Raw genomic sequence first — 12201 nt, 5'->3', positions numbered from 1 at the left:
TTATCAGCCACTTCCACTCCCTCTCCACCTAGCTGTCGGCCGGCACTGGTCTGCTTTCTGTCTCTCTAGGCCTCTTCTGGACGTTTCGTAACAGTGGAATCATACGCCGTGCAGCCTCCCAGGCCGGCTTCTTTCCCTTAGCGTTAACGTTTTCAAGTTCATCCATGGCGCAGCCTCTGTTGAAAGATACCTGGGTGGCTGCCCCTTTGTTACGAGTAATGAGACTTTCGTGTCCATATCTTTGTGTGACCTGCTTTCTCTTGCGTGTATGTCTTGTGGCATTGCGGGGGTCACAGGGTGACCGTTCCAGTCTTGCGGTTTTGCCAAACTTGTCCAGAGCGGCCCTGGTTTGCGTCCCCACCAGCAGAGTTGAGGGCTTCGGTTTCTGGCATCCTTCCAGCTCTTCGTTCCCACCCCCCTGCTTTTTTATTTAAAGTCTTACAGCTATCTCAATAGGTGCGAAGTAGTGATTCATCATGGTTTTAGTTTTCGTGAAGATTTACACCTACGTTACCTTCTAAGAGCTTCATAGTTTTGACTCTTACATTTAGATGTTTGATCATTCTCAGTTAATTTTTATATATGGTGTGAAATACAGGTGTAAGTTCATTCTTTTGTTTGTGTATATTCAGGCATCAGTTGAAAAGACCATTCTTTCTTCACTGAATGGTCTTGGACCTGTTGTCAAAAATTGCTTAACCATAAATGGAAGGGTTTATTCCTGGACTCTCAGTTTCATCCCACTGATGCCTGTGTCTGATCACGATAGTACCAACTATCCTTGATGACTATAGCTTCGTAATAAGTTTTCCTAATTCCTTTTCAGGTGACCTGGTTTTATGTCACTGGATATAAAATGATTTAATTAAAATAAACTTTAATAAAACTTAAGAAAGACATTTCATTAGAAATTTTCAGAACGTTGTGTTTGCTAAATGGTAGGCAGTATATATTTTCAGTAAACTGGTAAATACTGTTTTCCAGAGACAACCTCATTAGTGATATAAATTTTGAACTATTGGTTATGTAAAAAATGGCATACTTGTTTTTATGTTAAGTTTGCTTAAATTTCTATTTTGCTTTCTTTTTAGGTTAATACAATCTGTTGGAATGAGACTGGAGAGTATATTTTATCTGGCTCAGATGATACCAAGTTAGTAATTAGTAATCCTTACAGCAGAAAGGTATGTTGTTTAAAGAATCTGTATATGTAAAGAATCTAAAGAGAGAGAGAAAATTGAGAAACTAGAAATCAAGAAATTATAAATAATTGTGGAAGGGGCATTTGTTATAGAATATTTTTATTTTGTTAAAGTTTATTATATGATCTGAAATTTCTTCCTAGCCAGTCCCCGATTTCCTTAGGAAAACATTAGCTGTCATCCAGCCTTTGACTCCAGAATATTTAAGCATGCTTCAAAATTGCCCAAAGTTGACGTCTCAATAAACCACTCTTTGGGGAGGAAAAAGATGATGGGATTTTTTTTTTTTTTCTTTTACGCTCACAGAATCTAATCTTCAGCAGGCAGTTTCAGAAACTGACTTTTATCGGCTTGCAGACGGGCTGGGTTCTGGTGACGGGCTGCGTGGCACTCAGCTCAGTGCGCCGAGGCGGCCGTCCCGTTGTGATTAGGACTGTGCTGGTTTTGACCGGCTCCCTCTGACGTCGTGTACAGAAGCAGCGTGCAGCTGTTCCTACATCAGTGAGAACGCTGTGGACGGGGCAGTTCATTTAACAGGAACCATCTTCCAGGACAGATTGTTCATGTTTTTCTTATTTTTCTACAGTTAGGATATTTAAATAAATGTTTGTGGTCCTTCAGCCTAAAATAGGTTCATATCGAGCCTGTCTTTTATTAAAAGACGGGTCATAATTTTATTTCAGAGATAGCTTTTTTCTTAATTGTCCTGACTTAACAGAGGGAAACTTGATGCTTTCAAATTCTATTTCTCTTAGGTCTGTAAGTACCAGGACAACCTTTTTTTTTTCCCAGTAGAGAAATTTCCTGAAATTACACACATGTGGAATGCTTTTTGATCATCATTATCAGGATTTTAATGCTGATGATATACGAAGCCCTCATCTAGGTTCCCATGAAATTTTTTTAAAGATGCAGAACTTTACTCTTTTTAAAGAAATTGTAGTAAAATACACATCATGTAAAATTAAGCATCTTAACCTGTTTTAGGAATTCAGTTCAGTGACGTTACATTCGCCTTATTGTGCCACCGCCGCCCCCTTCCGTCCACAGAACTCTCTTCATCTCGCAGAGCTAGGGCTCGGTCCCCATTAGACACTGAGTCCCGAGTGTCCCCTCCTGCAGCCCCCGGCAACACCATCCTGCGTCCTGTCCCTGCCTTTGTCTGCTCTAGTGCCGTTGGCCATGTTCCATGTTGATGAACGTCACAGAAGTGTTTATATGGCATCTGTCCTGTTGTGACTGGCCAATTTCACTTAGCATAATGTCCTCGAGGCTCATCCTTATTGTAGTATGTGTCGGGATTTCCATCTCTTTAAAAGCTGAATAGTATTCGTTGTGCGTATAGGCCATGTTTTATTTATTCATCTATCAGTGGACACTTGGGTTACTTCTGCTTTTACACTATTGTGAATAATGTTGCTATGAATATAAGTGTACAAATATCTTTCCAAATCTCTGATTTCAATTCATTTGTAAAAATGCCCAGTGGCATAATTTTAAAAGATCGTATTTCTCCTTTATCTGCTAATCTTTTAAAAAATGACATTTGCTTTCATACGTGTTTCCCAAGTGATTATGTGTGTTTGAAAAGTGGTTGCTCTTTCTCCTTTCCAGTTTGAGAAATGATTATTCAGATGACACTTTGAAAGGTTATTAGTCTAACAAGATCTTATCTTTTCCACGTAGTGATTTTAGTTCCAACTTTGGTATCACGTAAGAATATTTAAAAAAAAAAAACAACACTGATGATTTATTACATACTTAAATAGTTTTTTGATCTTGAGTCAATTCTGTTGTTATAATTTCACTCCATTTTTAGATCCTGAAAATTCATGAGATTAGTTTATAGAAAATAAAAGTTTCAAAACACTGATTACATATGGAGGTGTTCTTATTAGTGGTATCATGTCTTAATGATATATACCCTAGATCTTAACTATATAAAAAAGAAAAATTTCATTTTCCAAAAATTATAGGCTAGTTTATTTGGACCAATCATCCCACTGAAAAATACTTGATTAAATACTTTTTCAATTGTCCCAAAAGTAACAAAGAACTGCCTTGGTAATAAGGAATTATCAATCCAAAACGACACTCAACCTTCTTCATATCTCAGAGGGGAAAAAAAGAAAATATGTGCAATTCTTATTTTTTTCTAATTATAACAGTTTGGAATCAAATGATAATTTTTCGTTGAGATGAGAATTTATTTCTGGCTATGGTTGTTTCTTTCTAGGAAATAATAAATAACCAAGAACTGCTTTCTCTGCGTGCTTTAGGTTTTGACAACAATTCGTTCAGGGCACCGAGCAAACATATTTAGTGCAAAGTTTTTACCATGCACAAATGACAAGCAGATTGTATCCTGCTCTGGAGACGGAGTGATATTTTATACCAACGTTGAGCAAGATGCAGAAACCAACAGACAATGCCAATTTACGTGCCATTATGGAACTACCTACGAGGTACAGTATTGTTGTGATTGCATATAATATATAATGTGGCTATGTTTTTGTGTAAGTGTATGTGTGTGTGGATGTATGTTCACACATGTGTATATTGTGTATACATACCTTCATGCATATGTAGGCAGAGAAATTTCAGGAAATGGATCTTGATAAGCTTGCAGACAAAGTTAAGGAATAAGATGTGAGCTGCGGTAATAGGGACTGTAATTGCTTGAGCAGCCAAGCTCTCAGCAAACAGATGTCAGCCTTTAAAGATGCTTCTGCTGTCGTGTTTGAGAACTCTCTGCCGGGCTTCACCCTCTTAAACACTTTATCACCGTCTTGCATGAAGTCATCGCTGTCCTATCGGTCTGCGTCTGTCTTCATGCCAGTACCATAATGTGTTAAACGCAGTAGTTTTGTAATATGCTTTGAAATCAGCAAGTGTGAGGCCTCAGCTTCGTTTTTCTCTCTCCACATTGTTTTGGCTATTTTGCGTCCTTTGAGATTGCATATGAATTTTAAAATGTTTTTTTTTCCCCCTGTAAATGAGGCCATTGGGATTTTGATAGAAATTGCATTATATCTGGGTCACCTTGGGTCGTGTGGACGTTTTAACCATCTGCGAACACAGGACGTCTTTTCATTTGTTTGTGTCTCTAGGTCTTTGCAAAATGTTTTGTTTGTGTACAAGTCTATCACCTCAAGGAATAAATTTATTCCTTGGTGTTTTACTCTTTCTGATACCACTGTGATGAGGTTGTTTTCTTAATTCCCCTTTCAGATTGTTTATTGTTAGCATATAGAAACATAGGCGATTTTTATGTTGATTTTGTAACCTGCAACATGGCCGTTTTCATTTATTAGTTCTAGTGGGGTTTTTTTGTATGTGTGGATTCTTGATCATGTCGTCTTCAGTCAGAGATATTTTACTTACTCTTTTCCAGTTCTGATGCCTTTTATTTTTTTCTTGCCTGGTTGCTCGAGCTAGAACCGTATTGGACAGGAGTGGTGAGAGCGGGCGTTTGTGCCTTGTTCCTGACCTTCGAGGAGAAGGTTCCAGTATTTCACCATTGACTGTGGTGTGAGCTGTGAGCGGTCATCTTAAATGCTTTTTTGAGAGGTCATCTTAAATGCTTACATCAATTCAGCATCTTACAGTTCTCTTAAACATTATCAGAGAACATTTTATGTGTTTATAATACAAGTGTAAATCCACATCCAGAAAACAAAAATTAGGCTTTGCTTAGCTTAAACAAGCTTCCTAGGGGAGAATTTTTCTTGTCAAAGTTGTTAAAGTTTAAAATCTTAAAAGAACTTTATATCTTCAGGTCCATTAATTTCAAACCTCAAAGTAATGGGTCGTATTAATTCAACAGTTACTCTTCGCATATTTCTGTATGTATTGTACTGTTTTGAATCATGGTGTGAGAAAGTTATAAATACTTAAAAGAAATGGTTCTTAGTTGCTTTCGCTTTAAGCATTTTATGGCTTTCAAAGCCATCTGTTTAAATGTGCAATAACATTAGCTAGACTTCTGTTTTCCTCTTCAGATTATGACTGTACCCAATGACCCGTACACTTTCCTCTCTTGTGGTGAAGATGGTACTGTTAGGTGGTTTGATACACGCATCAAAACTAGCTGCACAAAAGAAGATTGCAAAGACGTAAGAATCAAATTTTTGTACCAATGATGCAAAAATTTTAAGATTATACTTAAAACTGGACAGTAAATTATCTCTGGGTTATGAGATTATGCGTAAATTAAAAAATTTTGTTTCCCTAAAATCTTCAATAAACATTTTATGGTAAAAAAAAATTTTAATTAAAATGCTAATAGTAAATTTAGAGAACTTATATTTTAATTGTACTTTTCAAATATGTTTATGGAAATGTATACCATTGTTCATCTATGCTCTATCATTATAAAGACTTGAAACATTTATCACTATATCTTGTTTACTTATAGAGATAATTCGGCTTACCAATAGCAGTAATAAAAGCATGGAGTAGACTAGTGTCTTCTTTTTGTTTTTACCCTGACCTTTTTAAACCAAGAAATATATATCATCTTTTTAAAAAAATAATGATACTATTTTTGCATATGTTCATTCAGATTTAGCTCTCTAAAGATAATTGTTTCATTATCAATTTTGTATTTTAGATACTATCTTGAAAAAAGCCTGAGAAATATATGATCCTAGACAACCCCAAGTGTTATTTAGAGTAGTTTTTTTCTCAGATCATTTTGAAGTACTAAATGAAATAAGAAAATATTGCTAGATATATTTTTACTGAAAGTTATCTACCCCCCCCAAAAAAAAAACATTACTAGTAATCAGGTTGAGTGCTTGCTAATTAAAGCAATTGCTATTGTTAACATTCTTTGAGGGAATGGGGAGATTATTTTCTATATTGAAACAGAGAAGAAAAAAATAGAAATTAAAAAAAATTAAATATATAGTTTTTAAGTCAGTTTTTATGTTATATATGCACACACACACAAATAGGAAAGCATTGAACTAAAAGGCAGCAGAAATGAGTAAAAATTAGACTGTTTATTAGGGACAGTTGAGCATACCTGTTTCTTAGTAAATGGCAGTTATAAAATTCGTTATGCCAAATTCTTTTGAACTGTGTATTCAGTGTACAGTGTAGTAGGATTTAATTGTGCTTTTATACCCAAAAACCCTCTAAAATCAAAGATGAAAGCAAAGTTAATAAGTGAAAATATTATTAAAACTTTCCTTAATAAAACTTTTGATTTCTTTATATGCAAAAATGAAGAGGTAACATATAAAGAACAAGCGTTAACTAGAGCAGCCCTTACCTACTAAAAACGGAATTATGAAAGGCATTTGGCGAACGGATTCTATATAATAATAATGTTCATTTAACATAATAGGAAAAATGTTAAATTACGTGTGATAGGGATAATTAAGTAAGTACAACTTAAGGCAAATGTAATTGAAAAACATGGCCATACTGAGAAGCGTGAGGAGCTTACGTCATAGACAAAGTTGTCTAAAATCAACAAAATTCCTCAGAGATATGTATTTGGGGTGAGAGCGCTCACATTTTCTAATGCTTCTATAGGAATACGTAGTAAAACCTTTTAAGAGAGTTTGTATATATGTGCTTACTTGTTTTTGAACTGGTAAGGAGAAAGATTTCACAAGTTGAAAAAGTATGAAAGTTTAAAATCAGCTAATAGTATTTTTGTTGTATGTTATTAGTAAGTCATAATTAAAATATTATGAGTACCATGTAAAATAAACATTAGTACTCAGCATAGACAAAGGTAGATTATACCTCCATCTTTACTGGCCAGTGGGCCAAAAATAGTAGGCCCTTTTAATGTAGTTAGTGACTTAACGACACATTACATAGGTAATGGATGAGTTTTTTACATTTCTAAAGATGTTCATTATTCATGAGTATGAGGATATTTAGAGGGCATTTCTGAGAAATAATCCAAGTCGTATTAGATCATTTGAAATGCAGTTTTGAAAAAGGGTTTAAACTGGTAACACAAGTAATGAGTTTCCTGAGTTATTACCAGCTTCTCGTAGCTGCTCTGTGGATCTGGTGTAATTGCCGAGTGTTCGAGTCTTATATCTGGGAGCAGTTTTTACTTCGTCTTCGTCATGATGTATTTTGCATTGCTCAAATATAGGTTGTTTTTAAATTTCTACTTTAATTAAATCTAGTATTTTCATATGTTTTTTTCTGATTTTGATTAGTTCATAAGGAAAGTGCACAGTGCTTTTTTTGAAGTCAGTTTTGGAGTTGTATAGCAAATCGTAAAGAAAAACAGAATCTTTCTTAGAGCGATGAACTGCTGAGGAGGAACATTGACTGAGTGTATTGGTTTTGCTTTCCCATGAGCTCCATGTGTTAGAAACGCTCAGTGACGGAAATCTGAAAAATAAAAATTAAAAACCGTATTGTGTTTTCCCCCCTCATCATCTTACTGACTGAATTAGGGTTTGAGAAAGGTTATTTTCTTGTAATTGAAGGGAAAATGTTTTAGATATAGCATCATCTCTACTGTAAAGCTCTGTGCAACTGATGCTGTTTTGTCTCCTGCAGGACATTTTAATTAACTGCCGACGGGCGGCCACGTCGGTAGCGATTTGCCCACCGATCCCGTATTACCTGGCCGTGGGCTGCTCCGACAGCTCCGTGCGGATATACGACCGGAGGGTGCTGGGCACCAGAGCCACGGGTAAACGCTGCGCAGCAGAGAGGATGCGAGAGTGTCCGTTCAGAGAGTACATTTTTAGGACATTTGCCACTTAAAATTTTCATTAGTTTGTCGTAAAATCAGTAAGCAGAATATATTTAAATAATACGTATGGTAAAAATAGCATTTCGCCAAGTTCTTTGACCCCATCAGGGTGGTACTGTGGCAGTTTGGCACTTTAAAAAATTGTAACGCTTGATGTGGAGTCGTCCCTCTGCGGGTGCAGGGCCCATTTCCAGGACCTCCGAGGCTGCTCTGCGCCCTCGTGACACGGCCCTCAAGCCTACCCTCCCCGCCCCCCGTGGCCCCAAAGTGCGCTTTTCCTCCCTTGGGTGGCTGACTCTGCGGATCTCAGGCCCGCGGGTACGGAGGGCCCAGCTGTCTTTGGTCCCTGGGGCTGTCGTAGCAAATTCCCGCAGCCTGCGTGGCTTCAAACAACAAACTCGTTCTCTCGCGGGCTGCACACCTGCAGTCCAGGTGCTGCAGGGTTGTCCACCTGGAGGCTCCCGGCGACTCTGTCGCATGCTTCTCCCTGCTGCCTTCCTCGGCTTTCAGACGTGTCGCTCGGGTCTCTGCTCCCGTGCGCACCTGCCACACACCCCCGGGTGTCTGTGTCCCCCCGCTTCCAAAATTCCCAATTCAGAGTCAGCTTCCATTGGCATCGAAGGCCAGGCGTACTTACACACACACACACACTACCGCAAACATCACGCGCATATGCACATTTATATATATTTGTTGGATTAACTGTTATTACAGATAAAAGCAGACGTGGCCAGAAACTCAGACAACGTCAATCTCATTTTCAGTTTATGTCCATTAAAAACGGACACAGGCTATTGGCGTGGGAGACCAGATGGGGTGTTTTTTTATTGAGCTGTGATTGAGGAGTCTTGTCTCTTTGGAGATGCACATTTAGGGCCAACAGTATCAATACACTATGAAATTGTAGGCTTAATTATTGTTTCTCAACAGATGGGATGCAGTTGGCGTTTTGTGCAGGGCATGATCTCATTGTGCAGCTTGGCGAGATTCTTAGAATTTAGCGTCCCTGGGCTCCCCCCCCCTTTGCACCCCTCCCTGCTGTAGTGTGTTTTATGACTCCCCAAAGTAAATGAAACTTGGAATAGTATCCCGACTCTTGTTTTGTAAGAGGAACATTTCACGACAGTCACAATCTTTTAGAAACATAAAGTAAAAAATAATTCGCTTTAGAAAGAAACTCTACTATTTTATCTAGTATACTAATAAATATCTGCTTTTCTCTTTATATTATAAAATTAGATTAATTTGGGGAGAATTCTTGGAAGGAGTTTGGTGGGATCATAATCATAAATTATTTAATCAAATAACTTGTATTTCCAGGAAGACGTTTATATAATCTGGAATTCCAGACCATCATGAATTTTTTTTAAAGATGTTTTCTTTATACCGTATTCTTATTTATTTTATTACAAAATCTGGTTGCTGAAAAAAGAGACTCTAGAAATAGAATACAATAGCTTGCATTTTCACTGCTACGTTAAATGATGTATCTCATAATTCAGATTAAGAGTTTTTAAAATATTTTTCTTCAAGACACATACATTTCGAACAACTTCCTGTGTTCCTATTTAGGGAATTACGCGGGTCGAGGAACTACTGGAATGGTTGCCCGTTTTATCCCGTCCCATCTTAATAATAAGTCCTGCCGGGTGACGTCTCTGTGTTACAGCGAAGATGGCCAAGAGATCCTGGTTAGTTACTCTTCGGATTACATATATCTGTTTGATCCAAAAGATGACACAGCACGAGAACTCAGAACTCCTTCTGCGGAAGAGAGGAGAGAAGAGGTGAGTTTCCTCCTAACTGTGTTCTCCGTTCAGTTCAGAAACATTAATTCAGTGACTCCGGGGCCCTGAAAGCCTTCCAAAAATAGAGTTAATTTTCAAGGCATTGATGATCTAGAAAACAAGGACGTGAAATGTGCATGGAAGAACAGGGGCTCGTAAATAATGACGGGGAAGGTGCTGGGAAAAAAAGTATTGCGGAATATTTTTAAAGAAAATATTTGATTTAATAGCAAAGTGTTTCTCTCACTTTGGGGATGCACAGCAGCAAAAAGATCAGCACTTCTACAGTTGCAGAAAAGGCCATTAAAATGATAAAAAAATGTGATGCACAGACTTGCAGGAGGCCAGGTGTTACGTTCGGGCACCAGTGGGAGTTTCACCATTTCCTGTCCGCGTGTGGACAGCAGCCCCTCCTGTCCCGAAGCCGTCTCTCTTTCCCAGGGTGAGCGTGCATCTCTCACCCCAAGGACATCTCACAGAGTACGCGAGGGAGTGAGAGAGGGAAGGGCACGTAAAAGTACCTTTAAAGCACACCGACGGAATCGGCCTAACCATTTTCTCATTCATAAAAGGCAAAACCCAGAAACGATGCGGCCTCGACAGTCCACGGCAGTAGAAGAACGTTTGCTTTAACCTGTTAAGCTTCTTTCCATGGCATGTTTTTCACTTTGGCTTTTTTATTTTATAACGCCCTATGTTGATCAGGCCGCTCGTTGTCTTTTGAAGTTAGCTATTGCTTTTTATTAATTGTCAGTGACTTTTTGTATGGGCTCATCTCCTATTCCTGAACTCATTTTAAAGGCACTAGAGAACAACCACGATTTTGTAATTCCTCTGAGATGCCAAACAGCATTCAGTTCTTAAAATTGTAAGTTTATGGGGCTATGAAGTGAGGGGGAAAAAGATCAGTGTTACTGTATACGCTGGGATTTTCAGGGAGGCAGTGTATTTAAGTGAATCGGGAAATTGACAGACGATGATACGATGGGTCCTGAGCTAGGACTGACGCCGTGAAGTCTGTTTGCCGTCGCCGCTCCGTAAATTCCCCCTGAAGTATATGCCTCAGGAAAGTTGTCGTCAAACTTTGTGACTGTTACATAATGAAAGTTAGACATGCAGAAACATTTTAAGTGGGCCAGCTAGCTTTTGTAGCATAGAGTACTTAGCCAAAAGATGTTTATATAATCAGTGAATGAGGCTGAGTCATGAACAGTTGGTTTTAGCTTTTTTCTGAATGTGTTTTTCTTAGTATCCTTTGTTGAATTAACTAAAATAAGAAAAATGATTTTGAAAATGGATTAAAGTTATAATAAAAATAAGTCATTTTTAATATATTAAAATTTTCTTATAATAAACTTATTATAATAAACCAAATAATTCAGGGGTGGATCTAGAAGAGGAATTAATCATATCTTCCTCTTAAATGCACTATCTTTCTTTCGATATTTTATGCTAAATCCTTGACAGTAATGTTCAGACAGAAACTTAACTCCTCAAATATTTATTGGGTGTACTAAACTTTAGAAAATCAAGGATGAGTGTGACAAAGACATGGCCTCACACTCAGGAATTTACAGTTTAGCAGAAGTAGAGATATACATAAATAAATATGTGAGACTTCAAAGTGATAGAATTATACATAAAAATTATGTTCTGTATCAGTAGACCAAAAGAGAAAATAATCGATTTTGATTGGGAACATAAAACAAGCTTGAGCAGGGTTTCGAAGTATGAATACATTTTACTATATGATTTTTAATTTCGTTTCCGTTCTCTTTTCCTGACTTGTAGAGACCTCATTCAATTTCGTGTCCTCTCATAATTCCTTTCATTTTTCCCTTTGAAATTTTCCACTGGCCCACCTTGTTATCGGGGTGCTTTGTTGGAGACCGTCTCTTTCTCTCTGGCTCCCGTAGGTCATCCCCAAAATCTATGTCGCGCATCTGCGGTACCACCCACCACTGTACCACGGGCCCCCTGATCAAAGGCGTCGGCATCTCTCCTGGACCACGCTGGTGGCTCCCTGACCGCCCCCTGTCTCCCCCCATGCCAAGGGCTCCCCACTTGACCCAGGGCCACACGGAGGTCCTTGTGGTGGCTGCAGGAACGTAGACCGTCTGGGTCTCGTGCTCCCACTGCCCCCCTTGGGCCTTCTCTGTTGGCCACGTCTCCTGGCTTGCTCAGGCGGGCACGCGGGCTTCTCTGTGAGCCGTTTCTTCAGCATCTGTCCCGTTTTGACCTAGCACCTCATTTGCATACTCCGTAAAGGAAGCAGGTTGCTGGAAAGACTCCGTTAGACTTAAAGTGAGTCTTCTCCTCACCTTTTAGTTACGGCAGCCTCCAGTGAAGCGTTTGAGACTTCGTGGTGACTGGTCAGATACTGGACCCCGAGCAAGGCCTGAGAGTGAGCGAGAACGAGACGGTAACTGTGCTTTGGTCAGCTTTTCTTTCTTAATGTGGTATTTAAAAATTA

At 38.5% G+C, this 12201-nt stretch overlaps 1 protein-coding gene across 3 annotated transcripts in view; it reads left to right on the top strand.

Moving 5' to 3' along the window:
• DCAF6 (DDB1 and CUL4 associated factor 6) overlaps positions 1-12201 on the top strand; it is a 61946-nt gene that overhangs the window by 9167 nt on the left and 40578 nt on the right. For all 3 annotated transcript variants that reach the window (XM_016148591.2, XM_016148592.2, XM_016148593.2), the window contains exons 3-8: positions 1092-1184; positions 3482-3667; positions 5204-5317; positions 7743-7878; positions 9514-9728; positions 12057-12150. In XM_016148591.2, the coding sequence (XP_016004077.2) occupies positions 1092-1184; positions 3482-3667; positions 5204-5317; positions 7743-7878; positions 9514-9728; positions 12057-12150 (838 nt within the window). The remainder of the gene's footprint in view (positions 1-1091; positions 1185-3481; positions 3668-5203; positions 5318-7742; positions 7879-9513; positions 9729-12056; positions 12151-12201) is intronic.

Source organism: Rousettus aegyptiacus, unplaced genomic scaffold (assembly GCF_014176215.1).
Source record: "Rousettus aegyptiacus isolate mRouAeg1 unplaced genomic scaffold, mRouAeg1.p scaffold_m13_p_17, whole genome shotgun sequence".
Lineage (NCBI taxonomy): Eukaryota > Metazoa > Chordata > Mammalia > Chiroptera > Pteropodidae > Rousettus > Rousettus aegyptiacus.
Note: the sequence above shows the minus strand (reverse complement) of the source record. Positions and strands in the feature narration are given on the sequence as shown.